This window comes from Aethalodelphis obliquidens, unplaced genomic scaffold (genome assembly GCF_003676395.1).
Source record: "Aethalodelphis obliquidens isolate GAN/ISIS:26980383/991018 unplaced genomic scaffold, ASM367639v1 scaffold113, whole genome shotgun sequence".
NCBI lineage: Eukaryota > Metazoa > Chordata > Mammalia > Artiodactyla > Delphinidae > Aethalodelphis > Aethalodelphis obliquidens.
In genome coordinates this window covers 2,202,785-2,219,612 of record NW_020838057.1, presented here as the reverse complement: position 1 = coordinate 2,219,612, position 16,828 = coordinate 2,202,785, and the positions used below count along the sequence as shown (strand labels likewise).

The 16,828-nt window shown below is 48.7% G+C and overlaps 1 protein-coding gene across 10 annotated transcripts in view; it reads right to left on the bottom strand.

Annotated features, from left to right (window-relative positions):
- The window catches only part of LOC113615167 (zinc finger protein 470), a 90,661-nt gene that overhangs the window by 13,136 nt on the left and 60,697 nt on the right, over window positions 1-16,828 (bottom strand). For 3 of the 10 annotated variants that reach the window (XM_027097277.1, XM_027097273.1, XM_027097278.1), the window contains 2 exons: window positions 13,331-13,457; window positions 4,452-6,580 (listed from right to left, as the gene is read on the bottom strand). In XM_027097277.1, coding sequence (XP_026953078.1) covers window positions 5,145-6,580; window positions 13,331-13,457 — 1,563 coding nt within the window. In that variant the 3' untranslated portion in view covers window positions 4,452-5,144. Of the gene's footprint in view, window positions 1-409; window positions 1,269-4,451; window positions 6,581-13,330; window positions 13,631-16,828 lie in introns of those variants that run through there. The other 7 variants (XM_027097280.1, XM_027097282.1, XM_027097281.1 and 4 more) reach the window with 5 other exon arrangements.

Genomic DNA, 16,828 nt, shown 5'->3' with positions numbered 1-16,828 from the left:
CTGTGGAATTCCACACCCTTCCTCAGCACAGGCTGGCAAAACCCGTTTGGTCTCATGGTCCCTCTTGGAGGTTCCCTCAGGTGGGCTCCTGGGACTAAGTGGAGGAGACTGGCCGGCTCCATTCTTTCACTTCTCTCTAGGCCTTTATATATATATATATTTATTTATTTATGGCTGCATTGGGTCTTTGTTGCTGCACGTGGGCTCTCTCTAGTTGCAGCAAGGGGTGGCTACTCTTCGTTTTGGAGCACGGGCTTCTCATTGTGGTGGCTTTTCTTGTTGCGGAGCATGGGCTCTAGGCGTGCGGGCTTCAGTAGTTGTGGCACGTGGGCTCAATGGTTGTGGCTTGCGGGCTCTAGAGTGCAGGCTCAGTAGTTGTGGCACATGGGCTTAGTTGCTCTGTGGCATGTGGGATCTTCCCGGACCAGGGCTCGAACCTGTGTCCCCTGCATTGGCAGGCGGATTCTTAACCACTGAGCCACCAGGGAAGCCCTTACTGTGGCTCAGACCAGCTGCTGTCCTTGGTGCTGAACATCACCTGCGTACCTGTCACTTTACCGGGAATAAACGTGATTCTCTGTTAAATGGCTGCTTATTCACTGCAGGATCTGGCGTCTCTGCCAGAAAGGTTTGTCCAGTGGGAGCTTGTTGTAGCTCACTCACTGTATTCGTTGGCACCGGCTGCCATGGCAAAAGACCACAGACAGTGCAGTGGGCTTGAATGGCAGAAATCTATTTTCTCACCGTCTGGGATCTGGGTGTTAGCAGGGTTGATTTCTCCTAAGGCCTCGCTCCTTGGCTTGCAGATGGCGGTCCTCCTGTGGCCTCTTCACGTGGCTGTCCCTCTGCCCGTGTGCGGCCTGGCATCTCTCTCTCTCTTCTTAGGACACCAGTCATTGGATTACGGCCCACTCATATGACCTCACAGAACCCTAATTATCCCTTTAAAGGCCCTATCTCCAAATGCAGTCACATTTTGAAGTTACTGGGTGTTAGGATTTCAATATATGAATTTGGGGAGAACACATGCAATCTATAACATCCTTAAATGGCTAGAAACTTAGCCTTTTGCAACTGTAGCTGCTGTCTACATGTTACTGGAAAGCATGAGCACCCACCTTGCATTTTGGGTGGCAGGGGGAGACAGCAACCCCCCACACTCCTCACTTTCCTTCCTTCCTGGTGCAGAGTTAGTCCTGGGACGCAGCTGTCCTGCCAGAGACCGCATTTCCCACTTGCATCCAGGAAGGGGCATGGACCACTCCTCCCTGTGGAAGGTGAGGAGAGGGATGTGTCCAGAAAAGGCTGGGCCTTTGCCACCTGCCCTTCCCCCATCCGCCCCCTGGATGCTGACCCCAGCATCCAGGGGGGTCACTGTTTCCAGAAGCAGTGAGCTGAATGTGGTAGAGGGAGTTTGGACCCCCGAGTCACCCTGTGGAGATCCTCCTACGATCGGCTGCAAGGAATTAGGCCCCAGGTCTTTGGGGTTTGTTGCTGCATTTCGTCCATGCTGACCCAGCTCTGTGACCTCACCATCACCTCCACCCTGTGTGGGAGGTCAGGCATCACCTCCACTGAACAGACAAGGAGGCACCAAGCAAGCTCAGGTTGACCACTGGGTGAGTGGCAGTACCAGTGGTTGAGCCCAGGATCCCCTGACCCCAGAGCCCACTTGATCACTCCTCCACTCTGCAGGGGCTGCAGACCAGGGGTCCAATCTGTTTCTTGCCCCAGATGTCGTTGGTGTGGCCTGCTTGGGCCTGGCCCAAGTAGCATTTCTTAAATATGGGAATTTGGTGCTGTTTAGGAAATGGAAACATTGCACATAAAAGCTTTCAGCTCCAAGATCTTGAGCAAAGCATTAGTACTCTGAGCCTCAGTTTCCTCAGCTGAAAAACCAGGATAATAATAGCATTCTAGATAGTGCTTATTAATATTTTATTTGACTGTTGATAATAGAGCACTGTATTTATTATTTACTATTAATTAATGATAACAATAGAGCACTATTATCAATAGTAAAATAATAAGATATTATTAAGGTGTGGATGAGGCATACATTAGACAATAAGCCTGCTTGACTCAAAGCACTTTATGTTCACAAGAATCCCATCCAGTATGTCAGGGGGTCATAAATCTGTGATTTGAGAGAGGATGGTTTGCACCTCTCCTGAAATTCCAAAACTTCCAGGAGATTCCTGGCCATCACCAGCTTCTGGATCTGTGTCCAGGCCCTCAGTGAATAATACTGGACGGTGACCACGGGTCTCTGATAACTCTCCAGGGCTTGTCTCTGTCCAAGGTCTCAGTTACCTGCATCCCGTCCTGACCTACCAGGGACCGGGTGGCCCTGAGAGAAGAGGGTGCTCCCACACCCCTCCTCCCCGTCCTTTCCCATTTGATGAGAGAACTGGGCCAGGTGTGGAAAGGTCTAGCAGGGAGAGGCTGAGTGTCCCATCTCATGAGTAGGAGGTGATGGGAGAGAAGCACAGGAGGAGGGTGGCGACATGGCTGCTAGGCCAAACCGTCAGAGACCCCTACTCTTAGCTCCTACTGGGGGGCCTAGAAGGTTGCCAAGCTCCATGTGCTCGTTTTATTGAAAGACCATGTCTCATGCCCCTGCCTGACTACACGATCTGCCTGGACAGGTCCTCAGGGTGCAGCCTGAGGGATGGTTGTCTCCACTTCGTCCTGGAAACACCCCTGGACGACACCTCCCAGCCTCCATGTAGGTCTGAGGGGAGGCAGCTGTCAAAGGCGTGGTAGACAGTGGGAGACACTGGGCCACTTCCGGTCCGGTGCTAAGGTGTTGGTCAGACTTACCTCCCCCAGGGTGCCTCCCCTGACCTGCCGCTGGAACGCTCATGGTGGCTGGCAGCCAGCTCTGACCAGCCCTGTGTCCTCAGGGGTGGACGGGATGTAGGTCCTAAGTGACCACAAGGAGTGCGACTGGGTGAATTTTTTGGTCTGAGACTGAGAGAGAAGCGAGGGAGCAGGAGAGAGGCAGAGAGGCTGGGGGCTCTGTTGTCTGAGGCTCTGTGTTGCCAGGACCTGCAGCTTAGCCTGCCCCTGACTATCCTATCAATCGACTTCGGAGATGCCCACAACCCCCTTTTTAAAGCAGAGGGAACCGAAGCACAGAGGGTTAGAAGGAACTCACTCGCTCACAGCTGGGGCTCACCTTCGATCCATCCAAGGCTCACACTTGCCCTGTGCGTCACAGTCACTCACCCGGCCACCCCTGCCCCGCCCCCCCAAGCAGGAAACCTGATCACATGACATCTGTTCTTGCCGACGGGAATGGGGGCATGGCGAAGAAAGCTGGTGCAAACAGATGTGACCCGGAGCCTCTCAGTCTCTCTGGGCCCTGCCCCCATCCCGTGGTCAAGAGAGCACAGAGGACAGCCAGGACCGGGGGCTCTCGTGGTGACCGAGGCAATGAGAAGTTTCCCCAAAGAAAATGTCACACGCAGCAGGACCTCAGTGTCACAACAAAAACCAGAGAGGCCATCCGATGACGCTGGGGCCGGCTTCTCCGTGTCATCCCACTTCTGCCCGACTGTGACCTGGGCAGAATGGACCCCACGCCCACGTCAAGGGTGGACAGTGGTTTCAGGCCGATCTGGGCAGTCACTCCCATTCTTTCCCCTTCCACAGCTACTATTTCAAGGATGAGGGCGAGACCCATATCTAAGCCAATCAGCACATGGCATTTCTCTGGTCAGAACAATCAGCCCCTGGTGAGTCCAGCGGAATGAAGCGTAGGGCTTTTCTGCCAATGACTGGAAGAGGTCTGTCTCCATCTGCACGAAACTGAGGAAGTGTGTCAAGAGGAGCTGCTGGAAACCACCATGAAACCACAAGGGAAGCCAGCCTGAGGACGAGGCCAATGCGTGAAGGGAGAGCCAGCAGACCACGGGGAGGCAGAGCTGTGGTTCTGACGCGGTGTGCGTCTGGATCAAGCCCACCCTGATGCCTGCACCCTGACATTCAAAAACTGTCCATGTTTCTACATGGCTGTTTTTCCTACCTACAACACGAAGTGTGCTTACTAATATAAGTGGTTGCTTAAAATGAATTATTCTTTGTGCACCCCGACGTCAGGAAGTGTGGGACATTCAGACACGCCAGGACATTTGCGACCAGTAGCACAGAACATTAAAATAAAAAGGTGGTGGAAAAGGTCCCAGAGAGGGGAGACTGGGGGAACTCTATGTGTACACAAAGCTTCAGGTCAGCCTTAGGAGACTCCAAGTTTAACTGCAAAAGATAACTATGTAAAGAGACTCAGACATGCAACTTATTGAATCCGGTTAAGTATTTTAACCTGAATATCAAGCCTGTTGTTACTCGCTCCCCTGCCCTCTCCCACAAGCACTGAAACCGACTTTGACAGCACACCTGTTACCTGTATCTTTCTCACCTGATGACTGTTTAAGATGACACTGGTCTCCCTTCATGAAAAGTTTTATTAAAAAAAAAATTTAACAGACCACTATGAGAAACTTTGGCAGCCAAACCGGTTACTGTTATTGCTAACTCTGAAAAAAATTTTTTTTCCTCTCACGAACTTGCCAACTTCTACCGCTTATTAGCCTGGGGGGAGGAGGCTTCCAGTACGGTTTAGGGAGACTGCAGGGGGGCTGGGATATGGAAGGACGACGAAGGGTCCCCCTCTAGCTCTTCCCCATAGAGGAAACTCACTGACAACCTACGTCTGGACTAGACCGAGGGTGTGTGTGACAAGGGGAAAAACGTCCCCACGCTCTTATCAAGTCCTGCACGCCTCTCCCCAACTTTACTATCGGAACGGAGACCGACCGGAGGCTCCATCTCAGCGCTTAAAATGTACTGAGCGCTTGGTCTGGAACCCCGACGCGCTCCGTTCCTGGAACTCCCGCGAGTTACCAGCCACAGCCAACCTTGCAACGTTCCCAAGTACACTGGGCACGGAGGAACTTGCCTTCCAGCTCGGTGGTGTGGACGCCCGGCCGGGAAGGAGCGCGTGGGAACCAAGACCCCCACAATTCCTAAGAGCCGCGGGGCTGCGCCACCCTGGGCCCGCACTTGAGAACTCCCAGTGGGCCGACGGCCCGTGCTAAGGACGCCGCCCACCTGGTGTAGACTGGGGCGCCCCAAGCTCCCTAGGTGTGGATCCTCAGGTGCCGCGTGAGGTTGGTGTTCCGGCTGAAGGTTTTCCCGCACTCGCCGCACCTGTAGGGCTTCTCCCCGGTGTGGATCCTCTGGTGAACCGTGAGCGAGGAGTTCTTGATGAAGGCCTTGCCGCACTGCGCGCACCGGTACGGCTTCTCGCCTGTGTGGATGCGCTGGTGTTCGATGAGGTAGGCGCTCTGGCTGAAGGCCTTCCCACACTCGCCGCACGCGTAGGGCTTCTCGCCGGTGTGGCCCATCTGGTGTACCACCAGGGACGAGCGGCCCGTGAAGTGCTTCTTGCAGATGTAGCACGCGTACGGCTTCTCGCCGGTGTGGATGCGCTGGTGCTGGGTCAGCGCGGAGTTCTTGCTAAAGGCCTTGCCGCACTGGCCGCACTCGAAAGGCTTCACCCCGATGTGCAGCCTCTGGTGCTGGATCAGGTAGGCGCTCTGGCTGAAGGCCTTGCCGCACTCGCCGCACGCGTACGGCTTCTCGCCCGTGTGGTTGCGCCGGTGCAGCGTCAGCGACGAGCTCTTGTTGAAGGCGCGGCCGCAGTCCCCGCACGCGTACGGCTTCTCGCCCGTGTGCGTGCGCTGGTGCTCCGTCAGGTGCATGTTCTGGCTGAAGGCGCGCCCGCACTCGCCGCACACGTACGGCTTCTCGCCCGTGTGCGTGCGCTGGTGCACGATCAGGTGCATGTTCTGGCGGAAGGCCTTGCCGCACTCTCCGCACGCGTACGGCTTCTCGCCCGTGTGGACCCGCTCGTGCTGGGCGAGGGAGGAGGTCTTCCGGAAGGCTTTCCCGCACACGCCGCACGCGTACGGCTTCTCGCCGGTGTGCGTGCGCTGGTGCACGATGAGGTTCATGCTCTGGCTAAAGGCGCGGCCGCAGTCCCCGCACGCGTACGGCTTCTCGCCCGTGTGGACCCGCTGGTGGATGGTCAGCGACGACCGTTCCAGAAAGTGCTTCCCACACACGTCGCACTGGAAGGGCTTCTCCCCGGTGTGGATGCGCTGGTGTTTCACCAGCGACGAGCTGCGGCCAAAAGCCTTGCCACACTCGCTGCAGTCGTAGGATTTCTTCTCCACGTCCGGTCTGGAGGGTTTACCAAGGTCCGAGTTACCTGCAAGGTTCTTGCCCCGCATGGCAAACGGGTGGATCCCTGCTTCCCGCGGACCCCCCGACCTGGGTGGCACCGGGGTGGGGCTCTGGTTAACGAACGCCAGCAATTCACGACATTCGGGGTCCGACTCCCGGGAGATTTCCAGCCGCCCCGGGCAGGTCCTAGCGCTTCCCCGCCGCGACTCCACCCTGTCACCCTGCGTCCGCGCTCCGTCCACGGCTGAACCCCAGGCCCCGGATGGTCTGTCTTCCGAAATCTCTTCCTTCAGGTCCGGTTCTTTCATTTCAGGTCTCATTTCCAAGTCTGGCGGGGGAGGAGGAGAGAAGAAATGTACGCGGTTAATGCTGGGTGGAAGTAATTTCCCAAGCGGGAGTGGGTAAGCGACAGGGCACGGATGGAGAAGCTAAGAGCAAAGCAATGCGCTGACGACACACGTGGTTTCAGAAGGCAGAACCAACCTAGGAGGTGAGCGGAGAACTAGAAATGTCCCTTTCGGAGCTCGGAGGAGACACACAAGTTGGGCTGAGAGGGGGCGGGTCAGAAAGGCTCTCGCAAACCTGAGTTAGGAGTTTCTGCAATGGATTCCTCCCCTCCAGGGTCCATCCTGAATATCCCCAACCAGTCATGCTTCGCAGAGCATCGATTTTGTATTAGAAATGATACAAATACAGCTGACGTTTATGGCGCGTGCAGGTTACCCCGTCTTTCCGGGCCCCGGCCCAGCTCCATCCCGCCCTCCCCAGCCCCGTAGGCCTCACTCCCCTCCTCCACTGCCCAGTCGTGGAGCGCAGGTATCCCCGTCGGGCTGGCTCCAGACCTCTCCTCTTTGCACATCCATCTCTTCCTGGTCACCAAGCGAAGTCTCCAATCCCCTCCCACGTGTATCCTGTTCATTTCTGTTTCCTGTCTGTATCATGGACCTAATGGCTTCATTCCCAACATTTAAAAGTTGTGAGATCTTACACAAAAATGTCACGAAAAGTGTGACGATATGACCACACAAAGCCTTTATTCCTATGAGGCGATAAAAAGCAGGAGTGGAGCAGCAGCTGTTCCCCGACCCCTCATTTAACCCCCACCTGGCCCCACCAACACTTGAGTTTGAGACCTCCCCTCCCCTAAGTCATGTCATGCCTTCATGGGCCCGCCAAGGGAGTCTGGACTTCTATATAGTGATGCCTCCCAAATGTATGGCCCCCACCCAGACCTGCTGAGTTCTGCTGAGGACTATTCAGAAGCCTCCTGTGTCCCTCTTGGGTATGGCAAACCTGTTTAACGGGAAACTTGTGATTTTGGAACCCTCACCCCCACCCCAAATGATAAAAAAAAGAAAGAAAGGCTCATCAAAGAGAGGTAGCAACATAGTCAGACACAGAAGGACACTCATATGAGGTCCCCAGAGGAGTCAAATTTATAGAGACAGAAAGTAGACGGTGGGTCCCAGGGGCTGGGGGAGGAGGGAACGGGGAGTGTTTACTGGGGACCAGGTTGGGGAAGATGAAAAGGCCCCTGGAGATGGATGGTGGTGATGGTTGCACAACAATATGAATGTACTCAATACCACTGAACTGTACATGTAAAAAAGGGCTAAAATGGTAAATTTTGTGTTATATGTATTTTACCATAATTTTAAAAAGTGTTTTAAAAATAAAGATTTAGCAGTCATTTTTGATTCGTCCCTTCCCTCGCATCATCCAGGCTGTTGAGTGCCACTGGATGGGCAAAGCAGCTTGAGCCAGACCAAATCTCTCCACCAACACAGCCAACCATCGAGTCAGGCACCGCAGGTTTCCTGCCTACACCCTCTGCCCTCTACAAGGCGCTGTCCACTCAGTGGTAGGGATCTTCTCAGGCAGGCCAAGCCCTCCAGCATCTCCCCAGTGCACTGAGAATCAAGGCCAAGACCTTCCCTCCTGGACCCTTGGGCAGAGCCAGCCTGGATCCTGCCCACCACGCCAGACTAACACACCTTCCTTTTCTTCAGGCACACTTGCCCTGCGGCTCCCTTTTTACCCCCTTGTCTGTGCTGAGCTCTTCCTGCCTTGGGCCTTTGCACCTGCCAGCTCCTTGATACTCCTTGCGTGCTCATCCTCAGGCCTCAGTTAGCATTTATCCTCCATCCTACGGTGGAAAGGAAGATCTCTCTTGCTATCCTCTTGCCTGCTTCCTAGTGATCGTTCGTTATGGCCCGTGGCAACTTGTCTTTGTCCCTTGATCTGTTTACTACCAGCCCCTGCCCCGCAGTGGAAAGTTGAGCTCCAGGAGGGCAAGACCCTGGCCTGTGCCTGGTTACAGTACCTGGCACACAGAAGGTAGCAGGTAAACATGCACTGCACACTTGCAATGTGCCCAGCACGGGGCTGAGCAATCGGCACAGATCATTCCGTGTGGTCCCCACAACCATGTAGTTATGTTTGAGATTATACCCATTTTACAGACAAGGAAACAAGCTCTGAGAATTAAGTCACTTACTCAAGGTCACACAGCATACTAGAGGCAGAGCTGAGATTGAAGCCTATGACCACAGAGCCACGGGCCCTGGTCAGTCACTGTTTTGCTATGTTCTTATGCTTTCCCATGCCAGAGCAAAGGATTTGAGAAATACTTGAGAGTGATCCTGGCTTAGTGACCCTGGGGTGTGGCGTGACACCCAGATGTTAGGGCAGATGGAGGCATGGGGCATGAAGGCCCTGTGACATGGGTGGGGGTGACTTCTCAGTAGGAGGAGGAAAGGAAGGCTGATGGTGGGTTTGGTTTGGGGTGCATGGGGTCTGAGACGTGCTGGGGACATACACTGGCCTGAGCCTGCAGAGATGGGAGGCAGCGGAGTCTCGGTTGTGAATAGAGTTGAAAGTCTTCTGGAATAAATATGAGAGCTGGAGGGAGCATGCCAGCAAAATCCCAGAGTTAAGGGGCAGTTAAAAGGGGGCGGCCTCCCTTTCAGGGATTAAAACCCTTCAGGAGATGTGGCAACATGGATGGACCTAGAGAATATCATATTTAGTGAAGTAAGACAGAGAAAGACAAATATTATATGAAATCACTTATATATGGAATCTAAAAAATAATACGAATGAATCTGTATAAAACAGACAGACACAGAAAACAAACATATGGTTACCAAAGGAGAAAGGGGGGGAGGGATAAATTAGGAGATTGGGATTAACAGATACACACTACTATACATAAGCTAGATAAGCAACAAGGATATATAGCACAGGGAGCTACATTCAATACCTTGTAATAACCTATAATAGAAAATAATCTAAAAATACATACGTGTATATAACTGAATCACTTTGCTGTACACCTGAAACTAACACACTATTGTAAATCAACTCTACTTCAATTAAAAAAAAAAACACAAACACCCTTCAGGAGAGATGATTTGCAAAAAAGCAAACATCAGCTCTTACTCGTGAAAAGGTATGCAAACACAGCTCAACGTCAGCCAAATTAAAAGGACCCTGCCATATGGTTTTTCACCAATCAGATCAGCAAGGAGCAAAGCATTTGATGATGTGTGGCTGGTGACAGTGTGTGGACATGGGCCTTCTTGCCCACGGTCAAGGGAAATGTTAACAGGACAACGTCTGTAGAGGCCATTTCGGCAACAAGCTACAAACATCCAAAATGTTATTCATCCCTTTTGGTCTAAATGTGGATTTTTTTTCATGGTACTAGATTTCTTGTCCTTTATAGTTTCTTTTCCCATATTATGCATTTCCACAATTGCTTCTGATCACAAAGTAATTCACACTTGTTATTAAAACATCAAACATCAAAAAATAACATAAAATGGAAGTCTCTTGCAATCTCACCATCTAACAGTTTGATGTATATTTTTAGAATTTTCTCCCAGTGCATACTTTAAAAAAATACACACAACACACCCTGTATGCACACACACATATGAACACACACTGTTGTTGTTGTTTTTCTGAAATGTGGCCAAGATAGAGTAACAAAGATAAGATTTCCCTCCAGCCTACAGCCTAAAGCAATGGGAGGAAGAGAGGACAAAATATATAAAGCAAAGGTTTTCAAGACACTGGACATGAGTCAACAAAATGCAGTGATTCCTGAGACATAGGACTCAACAGAGGCAGGCCCTACGACCACCCAACTTACTCGCAGGAAAGTTCGCAGGCCACAGCACAGGAGGGGAAACTGAGGCGAAGCCCCGCAGACTCCCTGAGTTGAGGAGATGGAATTGAGAGACGGAGGCAGGTGGAGTTCACAGAACAGAGTACTGGACAGCAAAGTGTGGAGAGTGGGCTCTGGAGACAGGCAAGGTCCTCCCTCCAGGACTTGGGTTACTGATCAGAACACTCATATATAGAAACTACCCAAGGCTGGAGAAAACCACCCGAAAGGAATTGAAAACAGTACCCAGAGCCGAAAGGAATTGAAAACAGTACCCAGAGCCGACGCAGGGCTGGGAACAGTGCCTCCTCACACCAGCCATGTAACTCACACCATATAATTCATGGGGCGTTGGGCAGAACACTCAGAAGGGTCTTGTGGAGATTAAGTCATCCTAGACTGAACACAAGCCACAAAGGCAAAAATGAAAGCAGGTCAAATGACGTGGTACTGGTGTCAAGACAGACAAATAGATGGACAAAACAGAACAGAGTCCAGAATTAGACCCACACATACATGAACAGCTGATTTTTGACAAAAGTGCAAAGGCAATTCAGTGGAGAAAATTCAGTGGAAATTTTTCAGTGGAAATATTCAGTCTTTTCAACACATGGCGGAACAACAGGACATCTATTTGACAAAAAAAAGTGAACTTGAATTAACATTTTGCATCATTAGAAAAATTAACTCTAAGGGGATCATAGAACAAAATATGAAACCTAAAACTATACAACATACAGAAGAAAACCTTTGTGGCTTTGAGATAGGCAAAGATTTCTAAAATCTGACACCAAAAGCATGATCCCTAAGGCAAATAATTTATCAATTGGACTTCAAATTAAAAACTTCTCTTCAAACAAATGATGCTGGGGAACCTGGATAGCCACATTCAAAGGAGTGACATTAGACCCCTTTTTAACATCATTCACAAAAATTAACTCAAAGTGAACCAAAGATGTACATGAAGAGCTACAACTGTTAAACTCTTAGAAGAAAACACAGGAGTAAATTTTCATGGCCTTGGTTGGTCAATGGTTTCTGAGATACGATACCAAAAGCACAAGCAACAACAACAAAATAAATAAATTGAACACATCAAAATTAAAAATGTTTGTGTTTCAAATGATGCCATCAAAAAAGAGAAAAGTCTACCCACAGAATGGGACAAAATATTTGCAAAGCATCTACCCGATAAAGGACTTATGTCAACAATAATAATAATAATAAACATATAAAGAACTCTCAAAACTCAATAATAAGGAAACGAACAACCCAACTAAATAAAACAGGCAAAAGACTTGAACAGATATTTCACTGAAGAGAATATACATGTGGCAAATAAGCACATGGAAAGAGTCTCAATATCAAATGAAAACTACGATATGATAAGACTACACACCAACGAGAAAGGCTGAAATGAAAAAGATTGAGCATACTGAGATTTGGCAAGCACATGGAGCAGCTGAAACTCCCACTCACTGCTGGTGGAAATGTCAAATGTTACAACTGCTTTGGAAAAAAGTTTGGAGTTTCTTTAAAAGTTAGGTATACACCTCATATCTGAGCCAACCATTCTACTCACCGGTGTTTACTCAAGAGAAAGGAAAGCATATGCCTACAGAAAAACTTGTACACGCACGTTCACAGCAGCTTTATTTGTAATAGTCCAGAATTGGAAACAACCCAAATGTTCATCAACAAGTGAATGGATAAACAAATTGTGGTCTATCCATAGGCAGAATGGTATTCAGCAATAAAAAGATGTGAACTATTGATACATACAACAACATGGGTGAACCTCAAAATCATCATGCCAAGTGAAAGAAGTCAGACCAAAAAAGAGACTACATGCTGTATGATTCCATGTATATAAAATTCTAGAATATGCAAATTAAACCACAGTGACATAAGGCAGACCAGTGGTTGCCTAGGGATGGAGGGTGGGTACGGGGAGGGAAGGGAGATATTACCCAGGGGCATGAGAAACTCTTCGGGGTGATGGATATGTTCATTATCTGGATCATGGTGATGGTTTCCTGGATGTGTACAGATGTTGAAATACACTGAATTATTCTTTACATATGTGCAGTTAATTATAGGTCAATTATACTTCCACAAAAACTGTTGAAGAAATGGGACCATACTCTAGCTCTGAAAGTTAGTGTTTCAACAACACATCAAGGGACATCATTCCATGTCAGTGCCTACAAAGAGTGCTCATCTTTGAAAAGCATGGTTTCCATCATATGGCTACACCTTGATATGTTAGTCAGTCTTGTACATGTGGGCATTTAGGTCATTTCTATTTTTCTTCCTAAGGAAAACTTTGTACACATATAGAAAGATTTCTAAAGGGTAGATCCCTAAAAATGGAATTGTTCAAAATTTGGCTGATAATGCCAAACTGTCCTCCAAAAGAGTTGTCCCAACATTATACTCCTAAAAGGACAGAGTCCCTTTCCCGATACCTTCATAATGCAGGCTATTATTCTTTTTCATTTATGTGTACCTCATGAGCAAAAACTGTATTTTCTTGACTCAGTTTGTATTTCTTTGACTATTAGTAAGATTTAAAAATCTTTTATAAAGCGTGATTCCATGTATTTCCACATTTATGAACTTCCATCTATAAGTCTGGCCATCATTCAGTCTTTTTCTTATTTATTCCTAGGAGCTCTTTACATAATTATAATCCTTTGACTGTTATCCATGTGGTAAATATTATTCCCCATTTCATCATCTGTCAACTTTATTTTTAGCTTTGAGTGATTTAAACTTTCTATGTAGTCAAATCTGTCAGTGATTTAAACTTTCTACGTAGTCAAATCTGTCAATCTTTTTTCTTATCTCTCTGTAGTCCTCACGTGACAGGCTGATGGTAAGTTACTCAGCGAAGCTGCCCCTTACCCAGTGAGACCAGGTTCTGGAGGTTCTCTAGCATCACATCTCTGTACAGGTCCTTCTGGGAAGGTTCCAGCTGCTGCCACTCCTCCTGGGTGAAGTCCACAGTCACATCCCTGAACGTCACTGACTCCTGTAAGAGGAAACCCACAACCACTCACCGCAGGGCCCTCCTTACAGAGGTCTGGAAGAATGGCCAGAAAAGCCAAGAGGATTTCGGGAAGGCACACAGGATGTATCTGAAGTGATTTCAACAAGGACCAGCCACTCAGTTATCTTGGTGCCTCATTATTTGGGGATGGTCCTCTGACAGAGAAATAAAACAAATATGAGGCTGTTTAGAGCAGAAAGTCACAGATTTGAGAGACAGAGAAGGAATCAAAGGCAAAATGATCATAACCCAGTGAATCAACACATTCATTAGAAGCCCAACAAAGGCAGAAACCTAGATGGAACCCAGTAGTTCACCAAAGATTCCTGAGCCCCTACAAAGCTGCAGGCACTGAGCAAGGTGCGGAATACAGACACAGGAGGTTTAAGAACTAGTTCCTCAAAGGAGGGGCAGATGAAAACACCTGTAACTGACCCACAATCTGGTCAATACTGTCATGAAGGTATGAACAAAATTCTCCAGGCGCCTGAGCAACAGCAGCTTTAGGGGGCGTCTGGGAAGACTTCAGAAGGGTGACACTGAGTTTAGGCTGGGGGAAGGATCAGTGGTCAGGTCCTTGGGGGGAGATTCCAGAGGGATGAAGAGCTTGGGTCAAGACATGAGGCTTAAAAGGCAGATTAGACCATTGAGGAATCGTGAGAAGTTCATGTGGTGGAAGCATAAGAGACTTTCCAGCTGATGCTGTAAGCCCTGGGGATGAAATGAATGTGGCTTAGCAGGGAGAGATGATGATGATGATGATGATGATGGTGATGGTGATGGTGGTGGTGGTGGTGGTGGTGGTGGTGGTGATGGTGGTGATGGTGGTAATGGTGATGATTATGATGGTGATGATGGTGGTGATGGTGATGATGGTGGTGATGGTGGTGATGGTGATGGTAGTGACAATGGTTGTGGTGATGATGGTGATGACAATGATGTTGTCAATTGTAGGTCACAATACCTATCACTTCATAGGCAGTTGCTATGTACCAGGTATTATTCTAAGGATTTGTTATAGGTTGAATTATGCTTCCTCTCCTCCAAATCCATGTGTTGAAGTCCTACTCCCAGCACCTCAGAATGGGACCTTATTTGGAAATAGGGCCACTGGTTAAGATGAGGTCATACTGGAGTAGGTGGGCCCTAATCCAATATGACTGGTGTCCTTATAAATAGAGGAAATTTGAACACAGAGACATGCACACATAGAAAATACCATGTGAAAACAAGCCAAGAACTACTGGGAGCTGAGAGAGAGGCCTGAAATTGATTCTTCTCTAGACCGTTCAGAAGGAAGGGTGGTTTTCCACATATTTGTTTTGACCCCCTACTCTAAACAATGTATTTGCAGAAGTTGTTTTCATCATTATTATTTAAAGTGCTCAAAGGAAAATTCCTGGAAATCATGTATGTTTACTTTTTATTTAGATTTGTCATTTACAGGGACGTGGGCAGGTTTTAATGTTTTCCTAACCACGTTGGTGATTTAGGTGGATTCTAGAAACTTTGAGTTTTTGTTCTGTAGTTAATTTTTTTTTTTTTTTTTTGCGGTACGCGGGTCTCTCACTGCTGTGGCCTCTCCCGTCATGGAGCACAGGCTCCGGACGCGCAGGCTCAGCGGCCATGGCTCACGCGCCCAGCCGCTCCACGGCATGTGGGATCTTCCCGGACCGGGGCACGAACCCGTGTCCCCTGCATCGGCAGGCGGACTCTCAACCACTGCGCCACCAGGGAAGCCCTGTAGTTAATTTTTATTAAAAAATGTATTACTTGGGAAAAAAAAATCAAGGTGTTGGCCCAGCCAACACCTTGATTTTTGACTTCCAGCCTCCAGAACTGTGAGAAAATATATTTCTGTTGTTTAAGCCTGTCTGTGGTATTTTGTTATGGCAACCCTAGCAAACCAATACATCCGTCTTGCTCTCTACTATTTCCCCAGTGTTTAGTACAATGCCTGGCATATAGTAGGCACTCAATGAATAGTTCTTGAATGAATAAATGGGTCAGTAAGGATGCTGTGAGGATTAAATGAGTTAATCCATGTTTGACACTCAGAACAGTGCACAGCATACAGTAGGTGCTTAATTACCATCAGCTACTATTACTGCCACCCACATCCACAGGTACTTGGCTCTCCCCAGTGCTCTGAGCCCCCGACACGAGAACCGTGAACCCTGGCTCACCCTCCCTGAGAGGAGGCCTCACCTCCTGGCCAGTCCTATCATGGTCCCCATGTGCCCGCCCAGAGGCTTTGGGCTCATGCTGGCCTCCTCTGCCTCGTGGGTCACTACTGTTTGATGAGGAAGCAGTACAAGGCAGTGGTTGAGAGTGTGGGCTCAGGAGCCTGGAAGCCTGCAATGAAATCCTGGCTCTACCCTCAATGGCTGTCTTTTCCTTGAGCAAGTGCCTTAACCTCTCTGAACTTCATTTGTTCATAATAAAAATGTCCCCCTCTGTAGTTGTCATGGGGGTTGAATGTGGTAATGCATATATGGTTCCAGCACAGTGTCTGGTATGGCTGGAGTAAGTTCTCGATGAATGTCAACTATTACATTTGATTGATTTTGACATTTCACATATGCATCTTATATATATACTTTTATTAGTAGTAGTTATTATTATTTAATATTTATTTATTTTGGCCAGGCTGGGTCCTAGTCATGGCATGCAGGATCTTCGTTGCAGCATGTTTAGTTGAGGCATGCAGGATCTTTAGTTGTGGCATGCGGACTCTTAGTTGCGGCATGTGTGTGGGATCTAGTTCCCCAGTAGTAGTTATTATTATTATATGATATTATTATTTGATTCTTTGGCCCATACATCATTTGGCCAGTCCTGCTAATAATTCCTTTTTTAAAAAAAAGCCACTTTGGGCTTCCCTGGTGGCGCAGTGGTTGAGAGTCCGCCCGTGGATGCAGGGGGCACGGGTTCGTGCCCTGGTCTGGGAGGATCCCACGTGCCGCAGAGCGGCTGGGCCCGTGAGCCATGGCCGCTGGGCCTGCGTGTCCGGAGCCTGTGCTCCACGGCGGGAGGGGCCGCAGCGGTGAGAGGCCTGCGTACCACAAAAAAAAAAAAAAAAAAGCCACTTTATTGAGGTATGATTGACATATAAAAGCTGTACATATTTAATTAATACAACTTGATTAAGTTTGGAAAGTATGCACCCATGAAACATTATCACAATCGAGGCCATAAGCTATCCATCACCTCCAAAAGTTTCCTGCTGCCCCCTCTATCTTTTTATTTATTTTAATTTTTAAAAATATTGTAGTTCCTTCAGAGAATCTTCTCTAAGTATGCCCCACATCAGTGAACTCACTCAATAAATAACATATTTACTGAGTAGGCTC